Source organism: Moschus berezovskii, chromosome 18 (genome assembly GCF_049115385.1).
Source record: "Moschus berezovskii isolate FMDL1 chromosome 18, NW_MosBer_1.0, whole genome shotgun sequence".
Classification (NCBI taxonomy): Eukaryota; Metazoa; Chordata; class Mammalia; order Artiodactyla; family Moschidae; genus Moschus; species Moschus berezovskii.
In genome coordinates, this window is record NC_142477.1 from 38,894,798 (window position 1) to 38,914,109 (window position 19,312).

Consider the following 19,312-nt stretch of genomic DNA (forward strand, 5'->3'; position numbering starts at 1 on the left):
ATATAAATACATATGGAACATCAAAAACATTAACTCAAAAATATCTGAAGAATCTACATTTACCAGGAAGCACTGTGTCACATATTAGCAGTGAATGAAGTCAACAGGGAAAAGAATAATAGATAGTGTGTAAAAAATACATGAAATATAATATTTTGGGGCAATCTGGTTTTCAAATAATGACCCATAAGAGCTGAAGAAATAAATGAACTAAAAAAGAAAAGATAACAATGGTTTACTTTTATTCACATGTAGTTGCCATTAAAAGGAACTCATTCGTAACAACATTTTTGCTATTCTAACAACCTTTGCCTCTTGTCATCTCTTATAAGTAAGCCCCACAACAGGTCAGAAATGTTAGAGGTTATATCACAAATGGAGCACATTAAGTAGGTTTTAAATCTTTAAAATATGTCTTATAAACAATTTTACATAGCAGGTTACCTATTAATATGTTACATATTCAACAGATCTATGTACCATTTTGGACAATCAGATTTCCTTGATATTAAAGATGGAGTTGGCATTTTTGTCATTTTAAACCTGTTAGGGAGTTTCTATAGTGTGGAATTTCACTTCTTTATAAAGTGGTACCTTAAGTATATCATTATTAAACCAGAAACTAGATCCATCTCTGGGAAAACACCAATTTTTATTGTATGCATCATGTAAACTCCTTGCAAGTAGTACCTATGCAGTTACTCTCAACTAAGAAAAACAAATTCTTGTTCTGGATATACATCAAAACCTAAGATTATCTTTGTATAATACTATTACTTAAAAAATCTGACAAGAACATGATAAATGTTGCCAAAACTAAGAGCACTCGGTTTGAATACACATCCTGGTTTTCACAGAATCTACTTCTGAGCTCACCAGATTCAGTTCTATCAGAATAGCGGCTGTTCAGATCACCAGTGTACATCCAGCACCTGACACAGTACATAGCACAGAGTCGGTGTTCAATAAATATTTCAGTGATTGAAGACAAATTTTTAACAGCAAGTGGAAAAAAAATATATAACTTTGAGTAACTGGAATAAGAATACCAACTGTCTCATGATACAGCAAGAGGAACTTTTTGTGACAATTCTAGGATTATTTATAAGTAAATTGGGAATTAGGTAAAGAAACTGTCATAATGGGAAAAAAAGCCACAACATTTTATCCTCCAAACCTAATGTGTAAAACTTGGAATATGAGCTAGGTGAAAACTACCATGATAATAAGTAAGGCAATTCCAAAACTAAAATGTTTTGCATACTTATTAAACAATCCATTTTCTTTCTGACAATACTCCTAATGCTAGATGAAAATTTTTATAGGTTTTCCCAAACTCAGAATGTGCCTAATCAGTTCATCCTTTTAGTTTTTAAATTCATGTTACAGAGTTTTAAATATGGAAGAACTTTATCAGCCTCAAATCATTAAAAAAATTACCAAAGACCTAAAATAATTATTGGCTAATTAATGCATTTGTAATAGTGCCATGATTTTGTCCATATATATTTCACCCAGCATTGTCAAAATTAACCTGATAGTCAATTAAATGAAAACATCTATAAATAATTTCAAAAATGATTGAACTTTTTAAATCAATAGTCATAACTATCATTGTGTTCTGAAATTAGAAAACTCTTGGCAGATATATAAAAACACATTTACCTACTTCAATTAGGTCAATGTCAGGATTTATCAAAATTCTACATCAAAGTTTTTTTAAAAATCTTGATCTTTAGGTACTATAAAAAAATACTAATCAAATGAGATGTGTTTGGTCTGACCAACTCTACAAAGTGATGAGGAAAAGGAAGGAAAAAAAAAACGTGTACAGTTAAATTTCAAATCCTAAGCATTAAATCTTTTATTTGAGCCTACCTCTCTAAATTTATAAAGATACCAGCACTCCTGGAAACCAACTGTAAGCAGTATCAAAATTTCACTGTTATGAATTCTAATCAGTTTAGTCCTCCATTTTCTTATACAGTGAACATCTTTTCCATCAGAATCCATCAGAAGAATAATGTAAATCTCACTTTCTTGGTCACCTTTCAGCCCAAGGCCAACCAGTCTCAACAATAACCAAAAACTAACTTTATGACTGGCAGGCTGTTTCTGCAGTAAAACTATTTCTCTGGCAATCAAAATTGTCATTTGAGGCAATCCTTCACTGCTCTAGAAGCACAGTTCGAAGCTCATCTTCTTTCTCGATCAACATTGAAGCAATGGCTCCATCATTAAACTCGAAGGAAGTTCCTCCATCCACAACCATGCATGCATCCCAACACCGAGAACGCACACACACCCTAGGCAGAGAGAGACATCTTGTTAAATATCAACACTTTGCTTACACTGCAGTTTCTTTAAAACACTGAGTTTTTATCTAAACTAATAGGTTGATCATTTGACCTTGATTTTAAAAATCAAGTTGCCCTGCCCTTTGTTATGAGAGAATTAGTGACTATGTCAATATTAGTACATTACCCAAAAAAAAAAATCTCAAAATTGAAATGTTCTGGATAGCTCCATTTACCCAAACACTTAAAAGTGAACAAGTTCAGACTTGATGGAACTCATAGGGGCTTTTTGAACATTATTACCATTACAAGTATTTTAAGTATTGAGCAAGAATGTAACTACTGTCATGTAAAATTTTTACTTATATACAACATACAGAAAAGGCATAAATTATCAGGGTACAGCTCAATGAGCACACTTGTGTAATCACCCAAATTAGGAACTGAATGTTACACTCAGTTCCCAGGAAGTTCCCTCATTGCTCTTAACCCATCTCCCAGTCTCTACTCCCAGCTCCCCCTTCCCAAGCATATCCACTATCCTCATTTCATAATAGCTTTGTCTATTCTTGAAATTCTATATAAATGGAAGAATACAATAGATATGCCTATATCTGGCTTCTTTTGCTCAATAGTATGCTTGTGAAATCATCCATGTTATCATATGTAGCAGCACTGGGTTCATTTTCATTGCTGTCTGAAAACACCTGCATTGTATGAAAATACCAAAATTTAAGTATCTCTTCTACTCTTCATGGACATTAGGGTTTTGATCTATTGGGAACATTGCTACTATGAATATTCTTGAGTATGTCTTTTGGTACATACATATCTGTCAGTGTATACACTCCATATATCTTGGAGCAGAATCACTGAGTCACTGCATGTCCTATGTTCAGCTTTGATAGGTAACTCCCAGACAATTTTCCATATTATTCCTAACAGCATAAAAGTTTTACATAAAAGCTCTAGTTGCTCCACTTTTATATAAAAGTTGTAGTTGCTCCACCTTATCAACAACTGGTATTTTAGCTAGGCTGGTGAGTGTGTGTGGTATTGTATTTGTTCAGTCGTTCCATCATATCTGACTCTAAGCAACCCCATGAACTCCAGCACACCAGGTTCCTCTGTCCTTCACTATCTCCTGGAATTTGCTCAAACTCATGCCATTGAGTCGATGATGCCATCCAACTACTTCAGTCTCTGTCGCCCCCTTCTCCTCCTTCCCTTAATCTTTCCCAGCATCAGGGTGTTTTCCAATGAGTCAGCTCTTCACATCAGGTGGCCAAAGTATTGGAGCTTCAGCATCAGTCCCTCCGATGAATATTCAGGACTGATTTCCTTTAGGATTGACTGGTTTGATGTCCTTGCAGTCCAAGGGACTCTGAAGTCTTCTCCAGCACCACAATTGAAAAGCATCAATTCTTTGCCACTCAGCCTTTTATAAGGTCCAACTCTCACATCCTTACATGACTATGGTATTATATGATATAGTTTTAATTTACATTTCTCAGATGAATAAGGTCAAGGATGTTTCTCCATACACTTATCAGCCATTTGGATATTCTCTTTTGCAAAATGCCTGTTCAAGACTTTCAGCCATTTTTATAAGGGGTCACCTGTCTTCTTTATTACTGACTTGTAAGAATTTTTATAATATATTCTGGATATGAGTCCATTGCTGGACATAGCTACTATTTCACTCTGTGGCTTGCCTCTATTTTCTTGATGGTGTCTTGATTAACAAAAGTTAATAACTCTAATTTAGTTCAACTTGTCAATCTGTTGCTAAGAAATATTTTCCAACCAAAGTCATAAAGCTGTTCTCCTACTTATATGAGCAAACATTTAAATGAATCTTTTAGTCTTACCCAATCTGAGTATAGATTTGTTGATTAATCAAAATTAACTCTCAAATGATTAAGGGATTTTTAAATATGATCACTATCCTTTTTAGTGTCTTTCCTGGAAAAAATCAATTATGCGTTTTCAAAAAAGTATATGCACACTATAAGAAGCAATTTGTAATTGAACTATTCTTTGCTTGCCATGAGATGAAAAGTGAAAGTCGCTTAGTTGTGTCTGACTCTTTAACTGTAGCCTGCCAGGCTCCTTTGTCCATGGAATTATCCAGGCAAGAATACTGGAGTAAGTATCCATTCCTTCTCCAAGGGGATCTTCCCAACCCAGGGATCGAACCCAGGTCTCCCGCATTACAGGTGGATTCTTTTTCATCTGAGCCACCAGGGAAGCCCAAGAATACTGGAGTGGGTAGCCTTCCCCTTTTCCAGGGAATCTTGCTGATCCAAGAATCAAACTGGGATCTCCTGCATTGCAGAAGGATTCTCTACCAGCTGAAGGATCAGGGATGCCCTAACTATAGTTAAGGAAGACTGGGAAACCTTTAAAAAAATTATAAACATTTTTGTATATCTTCCTCCCCTCAAAAAAAAAAATCTGCGGCCAATTTAATAGATGTGGGCATAGGTGGGAGATTCACTTGTAGGGAAAAGCTGAAAGAAATGAGTCCTTTATGTTGCTACACAATTTAGGCTTTATATGAATGTACGTCCTGCTTTTATTCCACAGCATATCAAAAAAAAGTTGCTCTCCAGTCAGTTTCTTTTGAAGTGACAATCTGATCTTACTGTGTCTTACTTAATAAAGTAAAAACAAACAAGGACACATTACCCAATTAAATAACCATGTCCTTTCTATTCAGTTAAATTTTAGTTTCTCTAAAATGAAACAGTAAGTTTTAGAGAAAATATCACTTTAGCCAGGTTATTAGCGTAATACCGCTTTAGCTCCACAGGTTCTACTTTTCCTGCATGATTAAGTTGGAAGAAGTAATTTAATGAAACTGAATACTTTCACAGACAAATGTGCTTTATAATTAATCACAAGGGAGGAAAACAGCTACAAGAAGACTGTGGAAGCTTACTTTGAGGTGAAACAACGCTGACGACTGCTTGAGAAAATTCTGTTTGCTATTGGTTCTCGAATACTGAAAAGTATTTTTGGTTCTTCTGGACTGTAGAGCAGTGATTCATTATATTCGTTTGTTACTATAAAGGAAAAAAACCCAAATATTAGCACATTCAATGAAAAACAGTCACTTCTGAGAAGTACAAAATGAGAATGGATGCCATCCCCAATTTAAAGGAGGTTCTATTCCAAAAGTCTGTTTGGCAGCAAGTTTCTTGGAACGCATGACAAACTCCATTTTAAAAAATGCTTATAAACAAGGAGTATGTTCCCAGATTAGCCCACAGAAGCCTACATCACCCACAGGATAGCAGAAATAGGTACCTTTGGTGGGGGAAGGGAGGACTATAAAGTCAGTAAACAAAGAGAAACTAGTTTGAAGCACTCAAAAATGGAACTTGAGTTGACATAATCCCGTGCTAATAAGTTCCTTTCCAAAACACCATGCCAAAAGATTCATGAGGTATTTCTACAAGTCTCTGGGATCTACTTTCTCCCTAGCAGAGGCACACAAATTTGGCATGCAGAGCACAAACTGGTTAAAGACAACTGTACAAAGAAACTGGGCTTGAAAAAAGCATTTAGTTGAACACCACATTAAAAGACATCACAAGACTATCAGATAATCTACCTTATATACCAAAATTTCATTTGAATTAAATGAAGTGTCTGTAACAGTGACTGCACCATTGGCATTCACTATTGCTTCTGAAGATAAGTCAAATCTTCAAAGGAATAATATTCATTCAGTAAAACAGTATGTTTATTAAAAGAAAAATCACTGTATTTTATATATACCCTTAAATTACTTTATATAACTGATATAAATTTCAGTTGTTTTATATACATTGTTTTAAGTTCAATTATCTAATGAATCAATTACTATAATGCCTCACCTTTCCTTCCTTTGGTACAGATTTAACACTAATTCCAACCCAAAGCCATGATTAAAATAATATTTTAGGTCTCAAAATCAGAGAGGGAGAAAACAATCCACTTTAGAGAAATGAAAGTAACCACAGAGATTTAGTCCTGTTTACAAACTATTTTAAAGGCAAACCATCTCAACAAAGAAAGTCTTACGGGAATCCAAAACACACTAATAAGATGAATTGACTCTGTTAATATACTTTACCATGTATTGCTACATCACTTTAAAGGCAACCAATAGATTGGGGGCAGGAGGAGAAGGGGACAACAGAGAATGAGATGGCTGGATGGCATCACCGACTCGATGGACATGAGTCGGAGTGAACTCTGGGAGTTGATGATGGACAGGGAGGCGTGGCGTGCTGTGATTCATGGGGTCGCAAAGAGTTGGACACGACTGAGCGACTGAACTGAACATGAACATGTCTGTTATGATAACTCTCAAATTCAAATGTTCATGGATGACAACTGAAGCATAGGTAAGTAAAGGCAACTATAAACAAGTGTGGATTTTTGTTGCTTTTTTAGAAATAATTCACCTTGAAATCTTAGGATACTCAACTAAACAGAGACAACACTATTTAGCTTTAGTTTGAGGTCCATACTTTCGAAAATGATCCTGGTAGATGAATAGACTTTGGTGTGTTAAAATTTCATATGCAAATCAAATGAATGTGGTTTTCAGTTTACGGATTTAAATATTTTTTAAAATAATCTTTTAACAAATTTGAAGAATTCCCCAGCAATCTATGTTCACTCCCTGATTCCACTGTTGAGGACGCAGAGGAGCAAAGAAACAGTCTAGGCCATTGTTTCAGTGAGTGACTGGTTGGCCTGGGATTGGAACCCAGGTCTTCAAGGTCCCTGATAAGTATCCTTTCTCCACCAGTGCCGGTTCTCTGAAAGGAATGCTGAAATAACTGGGCAGGAGTATGTAAGCAAAGGATAAGATATTTAAGTGTGCATTTCCCTATTTGCCAGATGTGTATTTTTCTACATTTTCCTATTCCCCAGGAAAAGTTTGCAATCACACTGTTTTGACACAGAAGTTAGATTTCCATGGCTGACAAAAATCATTAAATTTCAACTTAAACTTTCTATTGATTCAATATATTTTAAGGGGTACTATATTGTTGGAGTCAAAAAAGTACTATGCTTTGCTTAATTAGACAAGTACATTTCACGATAACATCCTCAAAATATATACAAAACTTAAATGAAAATGTCAGTATTATGATCATTTGTCACTGACCTTTCTCGACCAATTCTCTGTTCAACGGAAGACTTAAATTTCCTTGTCGGTTTGCTATTGGAAAAAGAAAGGGAGGAAATATCTTGATTAAATAAAATATTTTGTAACATACTATATAGTTATCATACAATAAAATCTACACATTATATAGCATATTATAATTGTAACATAAGAGCTATTTGGTACTCACCAATATTTAAAACATCTTCCACAGCCTGAGGTGCCACTCTGTTAATGTTGAATGACCTAGAAATAAATACCACAAACATTTTCTTATTTTAGTTCTCAAAACATACTAAAAATGAAACAGGAATAATCTACTTAATGTACAAAGAACTCTTAGAAATTATCAGGCAAAAAAATACCCAAAAAACAATAGCCACCCCATACAGTTTTTAAAAGTAGTCAAAGTACATGGGTTAACGGTCCAGGGGTCATATGAAAATATGTTCAATCTCACTCATACCTGAGGAGATATTAAAACAAGATTCTTCTCAGATTTTAAAGATTAAAAACTGATAATGTATTAACATGGGTATGGGAAGAGATGTATGCTCATATACTAATGGAATTATAGAAACTGCAATTAGACAATTCTGTTAAGATTTAAAATGAACATATTCTTCAATCTAGTAGTTTATCCTAAAATATACTTGCACATATAATACACAAAGACAAGTATAAGGATAGTTACAGAAGCATTGTTTATAATAGCAAAACCACAGAAAGCTGCTACTCAGTAGAATACTACATAGATATTAAGAGACTAGACTACAACCATATGTATAAAGCCAATGTGGAAAGATATCAACATGTTAAGTTAAAAAACCAAAAGCATTATACAGTGTGCATATGTGTATATGTACTGTTGTTCATTTGCTCAGTTGTGTTCGACTCTTTGCAACCCCATGGACTGCAGCACACCAAGTCTCTCTGTCCCTCACCATCTCTCAAAGTTTGCCCAAGTCCACGTCCATTGCATCAGGGATGCTGTCCAGCCATCTCATCCTCTGACACCCTTTTCTCCTTCTGCCCTCAATCTTTCCCAGCATCAGGGACTTTTCCAATGAGTCAGCTATTTTATATATGTATATAGAATTTCCTTGTGTTACTTATATTAAAAAATATATAGAGTGGTTATATCTGGAGATTAGTACTAGAATATAAAATGAAAGAAACCAACTTTTCGTTGTATCCCCTTTGTATTATTTAACATATTTTTTATTTTTTTAAGTTTTATTTATTTTTTACTTTTTGGCTGCGCTGAGTCTTCACTGTTGCTTGTGGGCTTTTCTCCATTTATGCCGAGCAGGGGCTACTCTGTTGTGTTGCATGGGCTTCTCAAAGCGGTGACTTCTCTTGTTGCAGAGCACGGGTTTCTAGGGCATGTAGGCTTTGGTAGTTATAGCTCCCGGGTCTCTAGAGTACAGGCTCAGTAGCTGTGGCACACGGGCTTAGTTGCTCCACAGCATGTTTAATCTTCCCAGATGAGGGATCAAATTTGTGTCCCCTGTACTGGCAGGCGGATTCTTAACCATTGGACCACCAGGGAAGTCCTAACACAGTTTTTAAACATTTATTTTTCTTTAAATTATAAAATCATTTCTGAAAGTGAGAAAGCTTTAGCAAGATGCCATGCGTAACCACTTCAGAACAAACATTATCACAAACATGAGTAACTTTTAAAAGCAGCAACTTTTAAAAGGTGGTTAGACCCTTAACCACCTAGGGTCTAAAAAGGTGGTCAAGGAAAGGTTTTTTAAAAAAAAAACACAACTCTTCCAGCTAATTTAGAATTCTCCTCTTGCCTCTACCTCTTCCCAGTAGATGCTCCTTTGAAAAGGAACAGCACTGTATAGTCACACAACTCTAAACCTAATTCAGGGGCTCTTAACATTTTGAGGGAGGAAGAATAAGAGATGCTCCATATACCTGCTCTAATCCTATTCTCTCCATATTTTGAGAAATGTGAAAATACTTTGGACATTCTCTTAAGAAAAATGCAGATATACAAATTTTTACATTAAAAAACTGGAGTCATTCACAGCCCATATCCTTATGCTAGAAAAAATAAATCTAAAATATGGCCCTTGCCTAGCCTATTTCACCATTACTCACCCTCCAACTTCACATTCCAAACACCCCAAGCTCCATTCTCGCCTCTTGCTCACACTGACTATGTGGTAGAAAGCAAAATAGTTCAAGTGTTGTGACTTTCTTCTTGTTTAGTATGAGGTTCACAAAACCTACCTCATCGGAGAAAGAAATGGCAACCCACTCCAGTACTCTTGCCTGGAAAATCCCGTGGACGGAGGTAGGCTACAGTCCATGGGGTTGCAGAGTCAGACACAACTGAGCGACTTCACTTTCACTTTCCTTTCACTTTCATTGTCACACACTACAAGCCATAAGGCACTGAGGGCAGTATCTGGCTCTTGGCAAGAACTCAATGAAAATGTCAAGGGCAAGGAAATCTGTATGAGTTACACTCTTAATTCCTTATTACTGTTTTAGAATTCTATTTTAAAGTCACATAAAAATAAGCTGTTAATAGGGTTCCACTGAAATAAAATATGTAAAGGGCAAAAGATAATAGTGACTCATGTATCTTTACTATAGTTAAGACTTAATTTAAGAGAACAGAAGTCTTACAAGACATGTTCTAACATCCCTAGAACTATGACTTATTAGGAATACCACAAGTCAATACAAACTAAGTTATCTGAGTTGGGATCAACTTAAAACGAATTTCCTGCGGATGTAATCTAAATCTCAGCCAATTCAATCTACCCTTAGGAGTGGTTTACATTCTACATCAGAGACAAACTATATGCCAAAGCAGGTGAGCTAGCAAATAACAACTTTTTCCTTAGATCTACAGCCTTCACCACTGTAAGAGTTCTGATGTGAAATGGGACATAACTTCTACTAAAGACAACCGAATTGAAAGGCAGAGTCTCATATCTTCATCAGCTAGTAAAACTTTCTGTTTACTTAAGAACACCTCCTCATCCTGAATTAGGTCTGCTGGGACAGAATGTACTAAGGAGGAGGACTGGGAACAGGCTTAAGAACTCATGGAAACAGAAACGATCCTGCTCTGTGGCACTCCTCTACCGTGTGCTACAAACACATTCCACCCGGGAAGAGGACGAGGTGAGTGGCACTGCAGTGATGCACAGACGCTTGTTATGCAACATAACCACCACATCCTATGTCTTGTGCAAGAATTTCTGGAAATGCAAAGAAGGGACAGCTAATCCCTGAGCTCTTCCCCCCGCCCTCCCAGACACACGATTAGGCTGTATTTCCCACCCCTCTAGCCACACAGCATGTAACTACATTCCAGCTAAAGGAATAAGAGTGACTATCATGGGCAACACTTCTCATAACCTCCCACAGGGGACCCTCCAAGCTTTTCCTCCTTCTGTGACACAGGAAGTCTATGGTTTAGAATTAAGCCCTGAAATTAAATCCTACCTCCTCCATTTATAAGCCACATGGCTTTGGGCAAGTCAGTTAACTTTTGACAAAAGTTATTAGTGAAAATAAAATTAACTAATATCAGAGTATTCTTGAGAATTTAAGTAAGATAATATACTTACTTGGGACAAAGAAACTGCTCAAAGATGGTACTGCAGTAAGTTGAAATTATTAATGTAATGTATAGAACGTATAAGCCTTCCCTCAGTATCTCTGATCCCTAGCCTTCTCTCTTCTCCCCCAATGCTGCTCTTTTCGCCCCTTACTCTCTGAAGAGAAAAAGGATCAAATGATACATTGGAAATGCAATCACAATGAAAGAATTATCAGTAGTAACAGGAGAGTAGAACATGTCAGAAGCAAGCAAGCTGCATAAGGCTGAGTAGAAAAGAAAAGGGACTAAGTAACCAAGGTGGCAGGGCCAGGATATGGTTAGAGAGACAGAGAGAACTGGCTCTATACTAGAGACTGAGCACAAAGCAGATTTAATAAGCAACACAGAAAAGACAGAACTTCTAATCTAAGCCATACTTATTTAAATGCAACATCAACACAGGACTCAACCATACGGTGAGTGGTAGGGGAAATAAAACTCAATTTTAAAGAATTCAAACTTAAGTTAGTTTGATAAGCACTGTTTTAGCTGTATTTGTAAGCATGTAGTCATTTATTCAAAAAAGCATTTTAAGTGAACAAGTATGAAGTACTGTGCTAAGCAAATAAAAAATTAAGCAGGAAAAAAAGTCACTAGTCACCACCCCATGTGCCTCAAGTTGCTCAAACTAACTGGGTATGAACTTACCAGAAACCAATTATGTGCTAAGTGCTATAACAGTGCTATGAGGAAAAAGTGCTGGGTAAGGGCAAAAAAAAGGGATTGATTAATTAGGCTTACGAAAAGAACAAGGTCTTAAGGAAAGATTTTGACATTTAAATGACATTTGAAGACTGGAATTTTTAGCCAGTAGATGGAAAGTGGAAAATGTTCAGGCAATCAATGCAGGAAGAAGGTACATTGAGCAAAAACAAAAAGCCCAGAGAGAACATGGCTTGTGCTAAGAATTGCAAGTAGCCTGCAGAGCCTCCAGTGTAATGGGTTAGGGTCAGGCAGGAGTAGGCTGGCAAGGAACCTTAGCTCACGTTTAAAGGGCTTCATATGACAGTCTGAGTAAAGTGAACACAGTCAGGAGTCAAGAAAGTTTTGAAGCACGGAAGGGAAATAGTGAGATCGATCTACATTACGGAAATATGACTGTGGTAGGAGTTACGAATGACAGCCTGAAGAAGCAAGGTGAGGCACAAAGAACATTCACTAAATCAATGCGGGCCAACACCAGGAAACAGCTACAGAAACTGAAAAGCAGGGCCAGAAGTTCTGAAGTACAGCTGACAGGATTCAGAGACTGCTAAGCACAGAGGGAGAACAGGAAGACCCAGAGTTAAGAGCCAGCCTTTAGGGAATAATGTGTTTTCCTGAGACTGATGTCAAGGGTAACAGTGATACTATTCAGCAAGACAGGGAACACAGGGGAACAACTGAAGACAATAAATTCAGTTTTGAATATGTTGAATCTGAAGAGCTAGTAACATCCTTATGTAGGTAGTAGGTAATTTTACAATATGAGCCTGTACTCAAGAGAGGTGACGGCTACAGATAAAAGTCAGGGAGGCATAGGCACGTGTGTGCTAAGAAGTGGAAGAGACTTCCCAGAGAGGGGTCGTAGGGTAGGCAGGTTTCAGGATGTCCCAGGTTATCTCCAATTAGGCCTTGAATGCACAAACTTCTGGCATATTTTTTGGTACTGTACTTTGTTTTCATTTCTTTATAACTTAAAAACACTCATTTTCTTTTTTGTCTTTACAAACCTAGTGCAGGAAGATAAAAAATGACCAGATCCAGGCTGAGCTATAAGTCAAAGCTGGACTCTTGGACCCAATCGATGAGTGCAACAGAAACTGAGCCAACCAATAAATCAACGCCAGGCTCCTTCCTGTGTATCAGAGGCCTCAGATACACCAATGTGAGACAGCAAGCAAATTATGTTACTCAAACTATTTCACAAAAGTTGATAAGCAACATTCCAAGTTACTCACCAGGCCTTTGATCCTGTTCCAGTACACAAATTGAGCCCAGAGCTCTTCTGTTTTTCCCATGGACCATCATCAACTGAAATCTCGTAGTAGGAAGCCCTATGAATTGAGAATATAAAACTGGATTTGCAGAACTTATGTCTCATGGTAAATGAGATAAAGTATCTTTTTCAGATCTAAATCTAAGTAGGTCATCCTGACTTAGTAGGGACACATATCATGATGCTAATTCCAATACTGATTAAGTGAAAAAAATTCAAAAATATCTATGTGTCTACATCCTTCTCTGACCTATATGTGCCTCCTTCCTTTAAGATTTCAAACAAGAGCTTCTTATAAATTTTTACCTAGCACTGCTATGGAAACATACAGAAGATGATTTCAGAATTCAAAAAGAAAATACCATTCCTAGGGGAGTTTTAGTCTCAGGAGCTAGTCCTTGACACATCTAAGTCTGCATCTAATCCTTCAAGTTACCAACCGTTTCTACTTAACTCTTGTTTCTCAAGTTATGTACTAATGTGCGTTTTGAATTGATAGTAAGCTAGCAGAGATAATGAGGTTCTAAAGAAAAATCTCAACCAGTCCTGGACCAGTGAACAAAACTAGGGATAAAATAAGAACTTTAATTTTTTTAAAAGATTTATATTTCTAAGATTATTTAATAAACACGGAATCAACTGGGTTTTCTGACACCACCAAAAAAAAAAAATGACACCACTTTTTAACTGCATGAATGTTTAAGTGATTTGTAACTATTCAAAGAGCTTTTGAAACATACAGAAGCCTATTTTGTGAACTATGTCTTAAAATAATGGTGTCAACAGTCAACACTGAGTTACTTTTATCCAGCAAATAAAAAAGCTAAAATAAACCCTTAACAAAATATAGCTTTTCAAAACAATGACAATTATTAGACATGCCTGCAAATATTAACATTCAACGGATAATTTATCTCTTATTCTAACCCTTTCATTTTCTCCTGCCAAGCTCGTGGTTTGTGAACGCTTCATATGATAGAACTCCAAGTCGTTTTTTTCTCTGAAGTCAGCATTCTCTTTAAAAATAAAAGACAGCAAGTCTAATATTCACATTTAATCTACTTAATAGCTTTGTTATGTCTTCCTAGAAAATTAAGAATTTTAGGTACATTAGTCTATTATATACAATACAGACAAGTCAGCCAAATCCATTGGAATGGCTGCTATTATGCCAGAATCATGTAGAAACCAGAGATTAGAGGTAAGTGGGGACAGAAAAGCAGCAGAGGTGAAGAGAAAGAAAAGTCAGGAGAGAGACGTTGAGTCCAAAACAAAGAGCAAATTTAGTGTCATTCTCACATGCAAGTTTATCAAGATTAGTCAACTCATAGAATTTTGGTTTCAGGGAAATTATTTTTTTAAGGCAGCAATAAAACTCACAGTCCCTTTAGAGTGGGTATACTTCTTCTTAAATTGTCCACTGCTACAGCCCAAGAATAAGACATTCTAGGTTAGAACAAATAGGAGAAAAGAAAAAAATTGGGCTTTTAAAATGTTCTTAAATTTAAGAACATTATAAATGAGGCAGGAATAATATTGCCGCACTTCACATTTTCCAAGCAAAGCACTTCAGTTTTCAGGAAGACTACAATTCTACTGGACAGACTGAAGAAGAGCACAGGCTTAGCCCGGCTCTGTTATTAATTGTGTGACTTGGGGCAATTTACTTCACCTCTCTGAGCCACAGACTGCCCTATAAAATGGAGATAATGATAGTATCAATATTTATTCAATCTATAAATATTTATTAAATGCCTAATGTTTTGATAAGCACTATGCAAGGTACTAGGGATTTAATAGTAAATATAATAGACACAATCTTCTAGAAGTTTATATTCTAGTATGCAGGTCAGAAATTTTACAGTAATAATTACCAACTATTTAGAGTGCTGTTTACTGCTTTAAGCAATAAACAAGACACTATATAAGAAATAATACAAGATGGCCTTGAAACAGCACTGCCAGGAGGAAGGCATGTACAGGCAGGGCAGTTCAAAAAATACTAAGTTCTCATGACAACTCAATACTGGATCTGGAATTAGAAATGCTGGGTTTACATGATAGTTCTGATGCTAAGTTAAATATATGAGCTTGGCCAAGTGATTTGAATTCTCCAAATCTCAGTTTTTTCACTGAGAAATACAACCACTTTCCTCACAGAGTTGCTATGAGCATACATGTGACAACATACACGACATGCACAGTGCCTGACACACAGCAGGCATTCAATAAGTTCATTTCCTTTCTGCCTAAGGGTCTGTGTCATAGAATCTTTCAAAGTAATTTCTAATATTTCCAGTAGTTAAGGCTTTCTCAATAGCATCAGAAGCCCACCCACTGCTGTCCTTAATCTTCGTAAAGACATCAGGTGAGGCATCCAAGACCACAAAAAGAACCAGCATCGGACATCAGGGGTAAACCGACCAAAGCACTGCCACCAGAGAAAACAGAAGCATTCGATGTAACACCTCCTCATGGGCCTTCACTGAATTTCCAGAAGTCAATCATTGATCCCAATTTTCCTCCTTTTGTAAGTGATTTTTTAGTAAGTACAAATCATAAAGCAACGCTAGTAGAAGCTCTCAGAAGTTATGACCTTCAAAATATACAAACAGAATAATGTAAGCCCTTACATGGCTCCCCTCGAATAAGCATAAACTCACAAAACATCTTTACCTTTGTCATCTATTTATTTTAATGGAGACTTTTTCCAATCTCATTTTAAGGTTGTTCTCTTCTGCCTGTCTTTAGCAATAGTGATGAGATTATATTCTCTTCCTTCTCTCTTATGACATAAGTGTATCCATTACTCATTTCCATATTGCTTCAAACTTGATATGCTATAGTTTTTTCTGTTGCTGCATAAGTCTTACTATATTAAAATAAGTACATCTTTACACTTTACCATATTTTTAAGTCCTTTAAAGTATGTATTTTATTTGATTTCTTGAAGAATACATTTTACTTTTAATAATTTTTTAATTATGTATTTTACTAGCTTCCAAAGCATTAAGACACAACTACTTTTATCTTATTCGTTTTTATATTCCTAGTTCACACAGCAGGTGTGCAATATATCTTACTGCATAAATTTAAAATTATTTTAATCAAAATAATTACAACTCAAAAAGGCAATTCAAATCATTCTGTTGAATCAGGCTTTGTTCTCTTCAATACTACCTCCAGTAGTTAAGTTATTGGCTAAAATGTGGTTTTTTTAAGACAAATTTTTCTCACCATAATTAAACTTACTATAAAAGGATATGACTTATAATGAGAATTTCAGAAAATTTGAAACTCTCAGGGAATCAATTACATGACCTTCAAAAGGTCACATGGTTCTGGTAGCAGGAGAGTAGAATATAGGTTCATCTCTAATCTTCCATCCCTAACTCCCTCACAACAACAAAAATGAGAAAGAAAGTTCTGAATGTACCATCAAGAGTTAAATTAACTTTACATTATGGCAGTCACTTTACAACTGGGAACTAGTGTCACACAATAAATTTTCTGCAAAAAATTCTGCTGACAATTTAAGCCTAAGTTATACTCAACACTCACAAAATAGATTTTATCAGTAATAAAACATATACTATGTTTTTATATTCCTACTGAAGAACTTCACTAACCTTAATTTTTTATAATAATGGTTACAAATCTTAAGCTGTCAATACTCTTGCCTTATGATGTTGCACTGAAAAGGATCAACATTATTTATGCAGTATTCTTGTCAAAAATGCTTAGTCTGAATTTTATCATACAGAGGAAAAAAAATCATACAAATCTAAAATAAGGAACATTCTGCCAATATTCTGCAATTGCCTTAGACCATTCAAAAATGTAAAAATCATAAATGACGAAACAGGGATGGGACTAAAAACTATTCTTAATTCAATCTAAAGGGCTATGATACCCAAATAAACAAGATTTATTCAAAAAATAAGTAATATTTTTGTGTTCTCCTTAACTGGATCCTGGATCAAAACAAGCAAATAAATAAATCAGCTTTATGAAACATTAAGACAATCAGTAGGGAACTTTTAATATGAACAGTCTATAAAAGTTTTATATCAACTGCAAATATATGCCTACATATCATTCTCTTAAACATTTATAAAGCACCTATATAACAGATGAAAGGCTCAGGGAAATACTGCAGTAAAGAAATCTGAGTAACTTTTTTTAATGTAGGGCTTCACAAACATTTTTGGTAATGAAACTTTCTTCTTAAATGTATTAATGTGTACAAAGCTGTGGAAATATTTTATTTAATAATTCATTTTTCTTACTTATAGAGTATTAATTATTCACAAATCTTAGGTGGTAGAAATTTGATAAATAGCTTAAAATTACTAACATATTAAATTTCAAACTCAAGATGACAAGTTTAAAAGTACCTGGATGATAAACTCTCCCCAATGAAGACTTCATTTAGTGCTCTCACTGGCAGAAGCTGGGGTCCAGAAGCCTCGAACCCTGTAGAGAATGAAAGAAAAATCCAAGAGAGTGCCTTAAAACTTCAGAAATATTACCATACAAATTTTATAAAATATTAAAATATTTGTCTTAATAGCATCTATAGCTTAACATTAACACATGAATTAAATCTTATTCATAATATAGACCCACAAAATCATCTAAACATTATAGCTGCAATGGGTAAATAAACCTTAGTTCTTTTTGAAACAATTTTTCAAGAGTGATGAAATATATTGATATTTATTCACATATCAATAACCTCTGATATGCAGATGACACCACCCTTATGGCAGAAAGTGAAGAGGAACTAAAAAGCCTCTTGATGAAAGTGAAGGAGGAGAGTCAAAAAGTTGGCTTGAAGCTCAACATTCAGAAAACAAAGATCATGGCATCTGGTCCCATCATTTCATGGGAAATAGATGGGGAAACAGTGGAAACAGTGTCAGACCTTCTTTTTGGGGGCTCCAAAATCACTGCGGATGCTGACTGCAGCCATGAAATTAAAAGACACTTACTCCATGGAAGGAAAGTTATGACCAACCTAGATAGCATATTAAAAAGCAGAGACACTACTTTGCTTTGGTTTTTCCAGTGGTCATGTATGGATGTGAGAGTTGGACTGTGAAGAAGGCTGATCACCAAAGAATTGATGCTTTTGAACTGTGGTGTTGGAGAAGACTCTTGAGAGTCCCTTGGACTGCAAGGAGATCCAACCAGTCCATTCTAAAGGAGATCAGTCCTGGGTGTTCATTGGAAGGACTGATGCTAAAGCTGAAACTCCAATACTTTGGCCACCTCATGTTGAGAGCTGACTCACCGGAAAAGACTCTGATGCTGGGAGGCATTGGGGGCGGGAGGAGAAGGGGACGACAGAGAATGAATGAGATGGCTGGATGGCATCACCGACCCGATGGACATGAGTTTGAGTGAACTGCGGGAGTTGGTGATGGACAGGGAGGCCTGGGGTGCTGTGATTCATGGGGTCACAAAGTCGGACAAAACTGAGCGACTGAACTGAAGATTCAAGTTGTCACACTTGGCTAAGTTTTGCTCCAACTGCAACCTGTTTCAGACGTAGAGATGATTGAGTACTTCCAAGGGAGAGCCATTCTGGATTCAAGCAGCAAATTACATGGATGGCTCATGTACAAAGCCAAATCAGTTATGTTAAAAGTCAGATTATTTTTCAAATAGAAAACAGAGACTGTTTTTCAGCAATGGCAGCTCTGGAGGAACAGTGCCTGCTAAGCTACTGCTCAGTTGCTTCAGTCGTGTCCAACTCTGTGTGACCCCATAGACGGAAGCCCACCAGGCTACCCTGTCCCTGGGATTCTCCAGGCAAGAACACTGGAGTGGGTTGCCATTTCCTTCTCCAATGCATGAAAGTGAAAAGTGAAAGTGAAGACGCTCAGTCGTGTCCAACTCTTAGCAACCCCATGGACTGCAGCCCACCAGGCTCCTCCGTCCATGGGATTTTCCAGGCAAGAGTACTGGAGTGGAGTGCCACTGCCTTCTAGAGTTACACCATTACAATCATTGATCATATATCGAACTGTACATTTGATCAACTGCTTCAAGTCTAGTCATCATTTCCATTGAAGGCTCAGTCATATACTTGGTAATACAAGAAATAATAATCTTGTGAAACAAGCAAAATACAAATAGTATAGTTAATAATATTAGTGGAATTAAAATATTTTAGCCATGAGCCTCCCACACCAGCTTTTTTTTTTTAAAGATTGTCAGTGCCA

At 36.2% G+C, this 19,312-nt stretch overlaps 1 protein-coding gene across 3 annotated transcripts in view; it reads right to left on the bottom strand.

Moving 5' to 3' along the window:
• Nucleotides 1-220: 220 nt before the first annotated feature.
• Nucleotides 221-19,312, bottom strand: part of NADK2 (NAD kinase 2, mitochondrial) — a 48,275-nt gene continuing 29,183 nt past the window's right edge. For 2 of the 3 annotated variants that reach the window (XM_055422169.2, XM_088827649.1), the window contains exons 7-13: nt 17,480-17,558; nt 14,463-14,528; nt 13,045-13,140; nt 7,658-7,713; nt 7,468-7,521; nt 5,242-5,365; nt 221-2,306 (exon numbers count right to left, since the gene is read on the bottom strand). In XM_055422169.2, the coding sequence (XP_055278144.2) occupies nt 2,168-2,306; nt 5,242-5,365; nt 7,468-7,521; nt 7,658-7,713; nt 13,045-13,140; nt 14,463-14,528; nt 17,480-17,558 (614 nt within the window). In that variant the 3' untranslated portion in view covers nt 221-2,167. The remainder of the gene's footprint in view (nt 2,307-5,241; nt 5,366-7,467; nt 7,522-7,657; nt 7,714-13,044; nt 13,141-14,462; nt 14,529-17,479; nt 17,559-19,312) is intronic. The other variant, XM_055422170.2, reaches the window with a different exon arrangement.